Source organism: Oncorhynchus keta, chromosome 13, assembly GCF_023373465.1.
Source record: "Oncorhynchus keta strain PuntledgeMale-10-30-2019 chromosome 13, Oket_V2, whole genome shotgun sequence".
NCBI classification, from domain to species: domain Eukaryota; kingdom Metazoa; phylum Chordata; class Actinopteri; order Salmoniformes; family Salmonidae; genus Oncorhynchus; species Oncorhynchus keta.
In genome coordinates this window covers 45,701,821-45,714,320 of record NC_068433.1, presented here as the reverse complement: position 1 = coordinate 45,714,320, position 12,500 = coordinate 45,701,821, and the positions used below count along the sequence as shown (strand labels likewise).

Genomic DNA, 12,500 nt, shown 5'->3' with positions numbered 1-12,500 from the left:
CTAGTATTAAATGAAATGGTATTACCCTTAACGTTGGCTTCCCGATGGCTGAGGCCTGTTGGTTGGGGAGTGATCAGAGAGAGGCAGTGTCAATATACTGGAGGAGAGCTTCAACACCCCCACCCCCCAAGCTAACACGCTAACACACTAACACACACTGAGCCATGCTAGCACTAGTAGCACAGCCGTCCCCAGACCCACTCCACACACACTTTGTAGCTAGCTGACTGCATAGGATACAGTTAGCTAGCTAGCAGACAGGTCATTTAGTCAGAACTGTGTGCATGGGGTGGGGGGTGGACGGATGGAAAGAGAAACAGAAAGAGAGAGAGTACGAGTGAGTGAATGGGTGAGGGTGTGTGTGTGTGTGTGTGTGTGTGTGTGTGTGTGTGTGTGTGTGTGTGTGTGTGTGTGTGTGTGTGTGTGTGTGAGAGAGAGAGGATAGAGGGGAGGAAGACGAGTAAGAAAGGGAATGAAGGAGAGAACAGATGAGTGTCTGTGATTCCTCCTCTACCTTTATGATTGTCTCGTCCTCTGTGCCAGAACAGGGTTGAGGGTTAGGGATAGTCTAGACTATTCATTATGGGCCTGCCTAACAGCACCCATAAAACCTAACCAGGTCTGTGCTGTAGCAAGATGCGGCAGATGAAGTTGCCTTGGGGTTAAAGTGTGAGAAGACTGTCCAGGGTCTTGCTGATCTGGCATCAGTTGAGAAAGGCTACGGTCGGTCATCTTTGAGCAAGTTTCAGAAACTAATGTGGGGTAATTCTAGACGGGCCAACATCTTAAAAATAGCTTGAAAAACCTCTTAGAGTACATGACCCAGTTGTTATGCTACAGAGAGAATCCACCGGTTAAGGTGACCTGCTAGACTGGGTCTTTTTAATCTACTCTCAGTCTTTCACCAACTCTCATTAAAAGGCCAGGCAGTTCCCGTGGACTCACCAGTGAAATACTGTTTACTGGCCATTATACCATAGAAGCAATGAGGCATTTAGAAGACAGGCATTCTATCGCTTTCCTCCACCAAAATACGTTTGTTAGTTTCTGAGCCCTTTCTGAGCCCTGTTGACCTGAACCATAGATGTATTAAGGTCAGTGCCGAAAATGACCTGATAAAAGCTTCTCTTTTCCATTCCAGTATGTTTTTCACCATCCAGCGAAGAAGATGGGATTTAGCCGCCTAGCCGACGCTATAAATATCTAGCGGGCCGCATTCTGTCGTCATGCAGCGGGCTCCGATAGGAGAGGAGAATGAGAACAGTCCTTTCATGAATGTAGGGTAGCTCCCCAGGCCCAGCCATGGATCCACCAGTGGTGTGATCCATATTTTATTAATAGTGGGTGGCGGAACAGAACAGGCTTCTGATTGATACTGTGGTTTAATAGCAGCTCCGTGTTCGCGCAGAGCCAGGTGGGACAGGCAGACCCACTTGAAGGCCTATTTATCTGCAGCCTCACTCTGATTCATGTATTTACTGCTCTGGACCAGGCTGGACTAAGACTGCTCTGACAGGCCTGTTAGGAAGCCTGGGGTTTGTGGAGGTTATGTGCAGTAAAGGGGGACAGACTGAGGTTCTAATATTCATGAGGACAACAGACACGTGATTGGGGGAGTGAGGAAGAGATGTAAAATAGGATGATCATGTGTAATAGAATTCTGGGATAGTGCAGAACAGAGAGAGAGAGAGAGAGAGAGAGAGATGAGGAGGATGATGGGATAGTGAAGGGGGATGAAGGGACAGGAGGACTGAGAGAGGAGGATGAAGGGACAGTGGAGGACAGAGAGAGAGGAGGATGAAGGCACAGAAGGACTGAGAGAGAGGAGGATGAAGGGACAGTGGAGGACTGAGAGAGGGGAGGATGAAGGGACAGTGGAGGACAGTGAGAGAGGAGGATGAAGGGACAGTGGAGGACAGAGAGAGAGGAGGATGAAGGGACAGTGGTGGACAGAGAGAGAGGAGGATGAAGGCACAGAAGGACTGAGAGAGAGGAGGATGAAGGGACAGTGGAGGACTGAGAGAGAGGAGGATGAAGGGACAGTGGAGGACTGAGAGAGGAGGATGAAGGGACAGTGGAGGACAGTGAGAGAGGAGGATGAAGGCACAGAAGGACTGAGAGAGAGGAGGATGAAGGGACAGTGAAGGGGGATGAAGGGACAGGAGGCCTGAGAGAGGAGGATGAAGGGACAGTGGAGGACAGAGAGGGAGGAGGATGAAGGGACAGTGGAGGACTGAGAGAGAGGAGGATGAAGGGACAGTGGAGGACAAGGAGAGGGGAGGATGAAGGGACAGTGGAGGACAGAGAGAGGGGAGGATGAAGGGACAGTGGAGGACTGAGAGAGGGGAGGATGAAGGGACAGTGGAGGACAGAGAGAGAGGAGGATGAAGGGACAGTGGAGGACAGTGAGAGGAGGATGAAGGGACAGGAGGACTGAGAGAGGAGGATGAAGGGACAGTGGAGGACAGTGAGAGAGGAGGATGAAGGCACAGAAGGACTGAGAGAGAGGAGGATGAAGGGACAGTGAAGGGGGATGAAGGGACAGGAGGACTGAGAGAGGAGGATGAAGGGACAGTGGAGGACAGAGAGAGAGGAGGATGAAGGGACAGTGGAGGACTGAGAGAGGGGAGGATGAAGGGACAGTGGAGGACAGAGAGAGGAGGATGAAGGCACAGAAGGACTGAGAGAGAGGATGATGAAGGGACAGTGGAGGACAGAGAGAGGAGGATGAAGGCACAGAAGGACTGAGAGAGAGGAGGATGAAGGGACAGTGGAGGACAGAGAGAGGAGGATGAAGGCACAGGAGGACTGAGAGAGGAGGATGAAGGGACAGTGGAGGACAGAGAGAGGGGAGGATGAAGGGACAGTGGAGGACTGAGAGAGGGGAGGATGAAGGGACAGTGGAGGACAGAGAGAGAGGAGGATGAAGGGACAGTGGAGGACAGAGAGAGAGGAGGATGAAGGGACAGTGGAGGACAGTGAGAGAGGAGGATGAAGGGACAGTGGAGGACAGAGAGAGAGGAGGATGAAGGCACAGAAGGACTGAGAGAGAGGAGGATGAAGGGACAGTGGAGGACAGAGAGAGGAGGATGAAGGCACAGGAGGACTGAGAGAGGAGGATGAAGGGACAGTGAAGGACTGAGAGAGGAGGATGAAGGCACAGGAGGACAGAGAGGAGGATGAAGGGACAGTGGAGGACAGAGAGAGAGGAGGATGAAGGCACAGAATGACTGAGAGAGAGGAGGATGAAGGGACAGTGGAGGACAGAGAGAGGAGGATGAAGGCACAGGAGGACTGAGAGAGGAGGATGAAGGGACAGGAGGACTGAGAGAGAGGAGGATGAAGGGACAGGAGGACTGAGAGAGAGGAGGATGAAGGGACAGTGGAGGACTGAGTGTGTGTGACAGTAGAGTATTAGAGACCGCTAGTGGCGAGAGGCACCTTGAGGAGAGAAGAAGAAGAGACCTTCAGATTATGAGAGACGGTTAACAGTAACAGTAAGAACAACGGTAACATCTACAGAAAAACACACAAAAACTGACACATCCACATAAACCTGTGTGACAATGACAGTGACAGCCTCGTGTGATGCCGGGCAGGACAGACAGTTTGATTTGGCAGACCCCGGCTCATCTCCTCAGCACATAGAAACCACAGAGGGAGGGGGAGAGGAGGCAGGGGGATTGGAGGGGGTGAGAGGGCGGATTGGAGGGGGTGAGGGGGGAGAGGAGGCAGGAGGATTGTATGGGGTGAGAGGAGGCAGGAGGATTAGAGGGGGAGAGGAGGCAGGGGGATTGGAGGGGGTGAGGGGGAGAGAAGGCAGGAGGATTGGAGGGGATGAGGGGGAGAGGAGGCAGGAGAATTGGAGGGGTGAGGGGGAGAGGAGGCAGGAGGATTGGAGGGGTGAGGGGAAGTGAGGCAGGGGATTGAAGGGGGTGAGGGGGAAAGGGAGGCAGCGGGATTGAAGGGGGAGAGGGGGAAAGGGAGGCAGCGGGATTGAAGGGGGTGAGGGGGAAAGGGAGGCAGGGGGATTGAAGGGGAAGGGAGGCAGGGGAGGAGATTGACTAAGGGGGACACTGCACTGCTGATTGCGTAGTAGTTCTATGGTTGGCCAATAGCGAGGGAGAACATGTTTTCTCCTTCTGCCTAGAGGTGAACTGTAAGGGGAGGGATAAGGGGCTCAGAACTGTCAGGGGAGGGATAAGGGGCTCAGAACTGTCAGGGGAGGGATAAGGGGCTCAGAACTGTCAGGGGAGGGATAAGGGGCTCATAACTGTAAGGGGAGGGATAAGGGGCTCAGAACTGTCAGGGGAGGGATAAGGGGCTCAGAACTTGTAAGGGGAGGGATAAGGGGCTCAGAACTGTAAGGGGAGGGGTAAAGGGGCTCAGAACTGTCAGGGGAGGGATAAGGGGCTCAGAACTGTCAGGGGAGGGATAAGGGGCTCAGAACTGTAAGGGGAGGGGTAAGGGGCTCAGAACTGTCAGGGGAGGGATAAGGGGTTCAGAACTCTCAGGGGAGGGATAAGGGGCTCAGAACTGTAAGGGGAGGGATAAGGGGCTCAGAACTGTCAGGGGAGGGATAAGGGGCCCAGAACTGTAAGGGGAGGGATAAGGGGCTCAGAACTGTCAGGGGAGGGATAAGGGGCTCAGAACTGTAAGGGGAGGGATAAGGGGCTCAGAACTGTAAGAGGAGGGATAAGGGGCTCAGAACTGTAAGGGGAGGGATAAGGGGCTCAGAACTGTCAGGGGAGGGATAAGGGACTCAGAACTGTAAGGGGAGGGATAAGGGGCTCAGAACTGTAAGGGGAGGGATAAGGGGCTCAGAACTGTCAGGGGAGGGATAAGGGGCTCAGAACTGTCAGGGGAGGGATAAGGGGCTCAGAACTGTCAGGGGAGGGATAAGGGGCTCAGAACTGTCAGGGGGGGATAAGGGGCTCAGAACTGTCAGGGGAGGGATAAGGGGCTCAGAACTGTCAGGGGAGGGATAAGGGGCTCAGAACTGTAAGGGGAGGGATAAGGGGCTCAGAACTGTAAGGGGAGGGGTAAGGGGCTCAGAACTGTCAGGGGAGGGATAAGGGGTTCAGAACTCTCAGGGGAGGGATAAGGGGCTCAGAACTGTAAGGGGAGGGATAAGGGGCTCAGAACTGTCAGGGGAGGTATAAGGGGCCCAGAACTGTAAGGGGAGGGATAAGGGGCGCGGAACTGTCAGGGGAGGGATAAGGGGCTCAGAACTGTAAGGGGAGGGGTAAGGGGCTCAGAACTGTCAGGGGAGGGATAAGGGGTTCAGAACTCTCAGGGGAGGGATAAGGGGCTCAGAACTGTAAGGGGAGGGATAAGGGGCTCAGAACTGTCAGGGGAGGGATAAGGGGCCCAGAACTGTAAGGGGAGGGATAAGGGGCTCAGAACTGTCAGGGGAGGGATAAGGGGCTCAGAACTGTAAGGGGAGGGATAAGGGGCTCAGAACTGTAAGGGGAGGGATAAGGGGCTCAGAACTGTAAGGGGAGGGATAAGGGGCTCAGAACTGTAAGGGGAGGGATAAGGGGCTCAGAACTGTCAGGGGAGGGATAAGGGACTCAGAACTGTAAGGGGAGGGATAAGGGGCTCAGAACTGTAAGGGGAGGGATAAGGGGCTCAGAACTGTCAGGGGAGGGATAAGGGGCTCAGAACTGTAAGGGGAGGGATAAGGGGCTCAGAACTGTCAGGGGAGGGATAAGGGGCTCAGAACTGTCAGGGGAGGGATAAGGGGCTCAGAACTGTCAGGGGAGGGATAAGGGGCTCAGAACTGTAAGGGGGGATAAGGGGCTCAGAACTGTCAGGGGAGGGATAAGGGGCTCAGAACTGTCAGGGGAGGGATAAGGGGCTCAGAACTGTAAGGGGAGGGATAAGGGGCTCAGAACTGTCAGGGGAGGGATAAGGGGCTCAGAACTGTCAGGGGAGGGATAAGGGGCTCAGAACTGTAAGGGGAGGGATAAGGGGCTCAGAACTGTCAGGGGAGGGATAAGGGGCTCAGGACTGTCAGGGGAGGGATAAGGGGCTCAGAACTGTAAGGGGAGGGATAAGGGGCTCAGAACTGTAAGGGGAGGGATAAGGGGCTCAGAACTGTCAGGGGAGGGATAAGGGGCTCAGAACTGTCAGGGGAGGGATAAGGGGCTCAGAACTGTAAGGGGAGGGATAAGGGGCTCAGAACTGTCAGGGGAGGGATAAGGGGCTCAGAACTGAATAGAGGGTGGATATAAAGAAGTGGGAGGGGTGAAAAGGATGGCGGGTATGGGAGGAGGGGGTCAGGGGGTTGGGATGAGTGTGTATATGGATGGAGCTCAAGAAACACACACCTCTGCTGAGACCGTCGGGCCCTCGCAGGATCCGGCACTCCTCGATCTGTCCGAACGCAGAGAACATGACTCGGATGTCGTTCTCATTGCACTTCTTCGACACCATGCCGATGAACAGCTTCCTGTCCTCCACCGCTGCAGGGGAAGAGAGGAAGACGGTCAAATGGGTGAGAAACAGATAAAAGGAGAAGAAAGAGAAAGAGAAAGTCTCCCCATTTCATCTGTAGACTGTGATCAATGTCTCATTACCAGTCTCTGTGTGACTCTCTCTCTCGATTCTTTTCTCTCTCCATCTCCTCCTCTCCAATCTCTCCGTGTTTCTTTTTGTCTGCCTGCCCCTCCTCCTCCTGTTTAATCCCTTTCTCTCTGACCCAATCGCTCCATTTATCTTGCAATACCTCGGCCTGTGTAACAGTGTGTGTTGTGTGTGTGCGTGTGCGTGTGTGTGTGAGCGAGACAGAGACTCTTACTGTTTCTTGTCTCTGTGTGTGTATGACCGTGGGAAAGAGACAAGAGAGAGAAAGTGTGTGTACGTGTTGCTCACCATTCAGAGTAATGCTGATCCTATTCATTTTTAATGAGGAAACTGTCAGCTCTTACCGGGAGGCGAAAGAGATAAGCGGTCTGTTGCACTCTGGGAAATCAATAGAGCACTTGTTTATTTTGCTGTTTGAATTGTTTGTGCGCTTAAAAAAACAACACTGGGACACGCAGGGAAGATAAGTGTTGTTTCAAAGGCTTCCAACGCGGCTGTGTGCGTTCGCTCACTATCAGCACTGTAATGAATTAACAGAGAAGAGGATATGGAGAAACCGCAGAGACATCCTGAAACGGTGACTAAACATCTGTTAGCCGACCTGAGTCCGAGTTAGTGACGTATCGGGAAGCAGAGAAACAGCGTTTTACTGATTCCAGATCAGATTTGAAGAAAGAAAGCGGAAAGTGAAGACGGGCTATCGATACAGCAGTGCGGCGAAGGCAAACACACGCGCGCGCACACACACACACACACCACTTGGTTGACTAAAGCAACAAACCGCTTAACGACAATTCGTCATGGTTACAGCAACTCCAATAAAGGTCCATGGAACGTACTATCATTAGAAAGATGAATACATTTCATATGGCCGTACTTTACTATCTCCCATTACGGTGGATGATGACTGCAGCCACAGCCGGCTGGAGCTTTACTCAGGTCTCATCATCGTAACCGAGACGGATATATCTTACCAAGTCCTATTTCATAACCTCACAGAAGACGTCTGGAGCGGGAAAGCATTATTAAGGTCTCATCATGACTTATATGGATGGATCTCTAGGTTTCGAGTGCATTGTAATTTCCTTAGCGGGTCGAGTCTAGAAGATGCGGCTACGAGTGTCTTTATTAAGCTTTAAGTGATGCCTGTGTGCTGTCAGTGGCTTTATGACACTCCTCTGTCTCTCTCTGGGTGGAGCTCAGCCAGTACTGTCCCGTCTGTCCCAATGTTATTACTCTCTATCCTTCTATAGTTTCAGTGGTCCAGTGGATGAGGAAAAGAGGCTATTCATTAGTATTGGGACGTGGCCCGTCTGGCTTCTCTCAGATGCAGTAAAGCTTTATGGCTGGATAAATGGGTTTATAACCAGATGTGTAATAGAGCCAATTGTGTATGTGTGTTTTGTGTTTGTGTTTGTGTGTGTGAGTGTGAGAGAGAGACGCAGGGAGAAAGGCTGGTTCACTGTGGGGCCAAAACAGTTAAACTCTCCCTGACCCCGTCCCAGAACACTTTAATAATTCATACTGAAACAGGATCACTGAGCCACAGACACAGACACACCACGTAATACTCAGCCCAGTGTGTGTGATCACTCACCGTTTGACTTCTCACTGTCTGCAGGCTTCATCTGAATGGGATGGTGCATCTGGAAAAGACAGGACAAACACACCTTTACAATACTATACCCACACACACACACACACACACACACACACACACACACACACACACACACACACACACACACACACACACACACACACACACACACACACACACACACACACACACACCTAGTGAGGACTGCACACACTCAGAGATCACACACACCACATCAGACACACATATCAGTCACAACACACACACACTGACTGGTCACAGCACACCGACACACTACAAACTGGCCACTGAAAGTCACAATAGATCACACACTAAAGAGAAAGTTGGTTAGGAAACACACACACTGTGACAGACATCATCCAGGTGTGTCCCTCATACCCTTGTTGCAGGTTTAGAGAGGTTGAATGGAGCTGGTTGATTGATGTGTTTAAAAAAAAAGGTGAGTACATGCATGCCTGGGGCGGCAGGGTAGCCTAGTGGTTAGAGCGTTGGACGAGTAACCGGAAGGTTGCAAGTTCAAAACCCCGAGCTGACAAGGTACAAATCTGTCGTTCTGCCCCTGAACAGGCAGGTAACCCACTAGGCTGTCATTGAAAATAAGAATTAGTTCTTAACTGACTTACCTAGTACAATAAAGGTAAAATTAAAAAATGTAAAAACACTTCACAGACAAGATGGCTGCCACACCTCTCTCTCTCAATTTCAATTCAAGAGGCTTTATTGGCATGGGAAACATATGTTTACATTGCCAAAGCAAGTGAAAAATATACAGAAAACATTACACTCACAAAGGTTCCAAAAGAATAAAGACCTTTCAAATGTCATATTATGTCTATATACAATCTCTCTGTGTCTCTCTCCCTCCTTTATGAGAGATTATGTGCCTGTTTGATCTGCAGAGAGACCAGTGACAGCAATGATCTAAATCTAGCCCAGTATCAATCACACTGACTCTGTCTCTGCCCACCTCACACACACACACACACACACACACACAGCAGAGATCCATCTTCTGGGCTCTAGCTGTCTCTATCTGTCTGTCTCTCTCTATCGGTCTCTCTCTCCATCTGTCTGGCTCTGTCTGGCTCTGTCTGTCTCTCTCCCCCATCTCGATATGTCCGTTTCTCTCTGTCTCTCACTCTTTCGTTCTTTTTACAATATGTTTATACATTGACCATTCCTTTCCACAACACTCCTACATCCACCACCCTGGTGTCACCAATAGTGTCAATTCAACTGACTTTACTACCTGGACCCATAGTGCCCATTTTGGTTTATAGCCCCCTGAGTGAGTGAGTGAGTGAGTGAGTGAGTGAGTGAGTGAGTGAGTGAGTGAGTGAGTGAGTGAGTGAGTGAGTGGGTGAGTGAGTGGGTGAGGATTTTGAATGGGACTGAATAATGTTGGTCCCCACAAGGTTAGTTGTACAAGACTGTGTGTGTGTGGAGCAACGAACCGCCCTTGCTGTCTCTGCCTGGCCGGTTCCCCTCTCTCCACTGGGATTCTCTGCCTCTAACCCAATTACAGGGGCTGAGTCATTGGCTTACTGGTGCTCTTCCATGCCGTCCCTAGGAGGGGTGGTTCACTTGAGTGGGTTGAGTCGCTGACGTGGTCTTCCTGTCTGGGTTGACGCCCCCCTTGGGTTGTGCCATGGCGGAGATCTTCGTGGGCTATACTCGGCCTTGTCTCAGTATGGTAAGTTGGTGGTTGAAGATATCCCTCTTGTGGTGTGGGGGCTGTGCTTTGGCAAAGTGGTGGGGTTATATCCTTCCTGTTTGGCCCTGTCCGGGGGTATCGTCAGATGGGGCCACAGTGTCTCCTGACCCTTCCTGTCTCAGCCTCCAGTATTTTTGCTGCAGTAGTTTATGTGTCGGGGGGCTAGGTTCAGTCTGTTATATCTGGAGTATTTCTTCTGTCTTATCCAGTGTCCTGTGTGAATTTAAATATGCTCTCTCTAATTCTCTCTCTCTTTCTTTCTCTCTCTCTCGGAGGAGGACCTGAGCCCTAGGACCATGCCTCAGGACTACCTGGCCCGAAGACTCCCTGCTGTCCCCAGCGCACCTGGCCATGCTGCTGCTTCAGTTTCAACTGTTCTGCCTGCGGCTATGGAACCCTGACCTGTTCACCGGACGTGCTACCTGTCCCAGACCTGCTGTTTTCAACTCTCTGGAGACAGCAGGAGCGGTAAAGATACTCTGAATGATCGGCTATGAAAAGACAACTGACATTTACTCCTAAGGTGCTGACCTGTTGCACCCTCTACAACCACTGTGATTATTATTATTTGACCCTGCTGGTCATCTATGAACATTTGAACATCTTGGCCATGTTCTGTTATAATCTCCACCCGGCACAGCCAGAAGAGGACTGGCCACCCCTCATAGCCTGGTTCCTCTCTATAGGTCTCTTCCTAGGTCTTTGCCTTTCTAGGGAGTTTTTCCTAGCCACCGTGCTTATATATATATATATATATATATGCCATTTAGCAGACGCTTTTATCCAAAGCGACTTACAGTCATGTGTGCATACATTCTACGTGCTTCTACACCTGCATTGCTTGCTGTTTGGGGTTTTAGGCTGGGTTTCTGTACAGCACTTTGAGATATCAGCTGATGTAAGAAGGGCTTTCTAAATAAATGTGATTTGATTTGTGAGTGTGAGAGAGTGCAGTGGATCACATGTTGGAGGGCTACAGTACAGAACTAACTGCATCCTCAGGCTACAGGCGCTGGCTAGAGGCTATCCCTGCCTCTGCCTCTCACTCTCTCAGAAAGTTCTGTCTAGATGCCATCCTTCTTCTCCCAGATCTGTCTACCCAGAAGGCCATGCAGGCTTCAGACCCGGGGTGTGATGTGTTCATGCAGCTCCACCACTACCCCACAATCCCACACGGCTGGTTCTTCACTGAGAGCCCTGGAGCTACCTGCTGCGGTCACTCGTCATCCAATCACCATGACACCCCAAGCACTTGTTTCCCCCTTTCTCAGTAACCAAACATCTAAAGCTGTGCCATTGAGAATGTGGCCTACACTGGTGACATTTCCCTCTGGTATGGTAGTTGGTAATTAGATTAATGGCTGTGACCCTAGTCCACTTGGAAACACCTCTTTCCCCTCTTCCTGATTTCCAGTTGGCTATTTGGGGCATGCCATGCAGGGCCCGTTCTGGAGGCGACGTCGAGGTGTCTATCCGTCAGAGTAGCTGATGACATGGAGGTAACATTACCTCTCCAGCAGGGTATTATCCCCTTAACACTACCATACTGTTTCCTACCCAACCAACGCTATGCAACACTACTGTGTTCTAGTACTATTGCCCTCTAAACATTTCCTTCCAGGACACAACGTGCCAGAAACCTAATACCCCTCAGCATTTAACGTTCACCCTCTCACCTACAGCATGTACCCCATTCCCCAAACCCCTCTGACCCCCCGGCCCGCAAGGAATGCCCCCGGGCTTTAAAGGTCAGAGTTCAACTTGTCCGGCTGCCACAAAGTGTGTGTGTCTAAAGTGTGCGTGCGTGTGTGTGTGTGTGTGTGTGTGTGTGTGTGTGTGTGTGTGTGTGTGTGTGTGTGTGTGTGTGTGTGTGTGTGTGTGTGTGTGTGTGTGTGGAAACCCCCACTGAGTCCTGCATGCTGCCAGCAGAAGTGTAGCCTTTGCCAGCAGTCAGCACCTCAATAACACTTTCACCTGACTTGTGTGTGAGCCAATAGAAAAGCTCTCAGCTACTGTACCTGCACTGAACACCCTGGTATCATACACACCAAGTTTCCTCAGCAACACACACACACACTTAACTGTACATATCTCATAGTAGCAACACTACACATTGTAGCCACTCTTCCGTCTAGTTTCTACCTATCCCCTTCTCTCTCTATTTTTCTATCCCTCTTTCCCTCAGTCTACATATCCCTCTCTCCTCTGTGGGGTTGAGGTAGAGGCAGTGACACAGAGACAGACAGATGGCCCTCATAGTGGGGAGTCAATAACTGTGGTCACACACACACACACACACACACACACACACACACACACACACACACACACACACACACACACACACACACACACACACACACACACACACACACACACACACACACACACACACTTTCAACATGATTTTTACAGACAAAAATACATTCTATGCCCATCTGCATTCCAGCCATTTCCATTCCCTACACACTCACGACAGCATTAAATACAACTAGACATCTATAATTCACCCTAACACACAATTATCTCTGCCTTCTATGTTCCCTCTCTTGTCACCACTACCTCTCTCACACAGTT

The 12,500-nt window shown here is 50.9% G+C and overlaps 1 protein-coding gene across 1 annotated transcript in view; it reads right to left on the bottom strand.

The window, feature by feature from the left end:
• Window positions 1–12,500, bottom strand: part of LOC118381184 (CUGBP Elav-like family member 2) — a 242,069-nt gene that overhangs the window by 43,238 nt on the left and 186,331 nt on the right. Inside the window, exons 5-6 of the mRNA XM_052460291.1 lie at window positions 8,186–8,234; window positions 6,333–6,467 (exon numbers count right to left, since the gene is read on the bottom strand). Coding sequence (XP_052316251.1) covers window positions 6,333–6,467; window positions 8,186–8,234 — 184 coding nt within the window. The remainder of the gene's footprint in view (window positions 1–6,332; window positions 6,468–8,185; window positions 8,235–12,500) is intronic.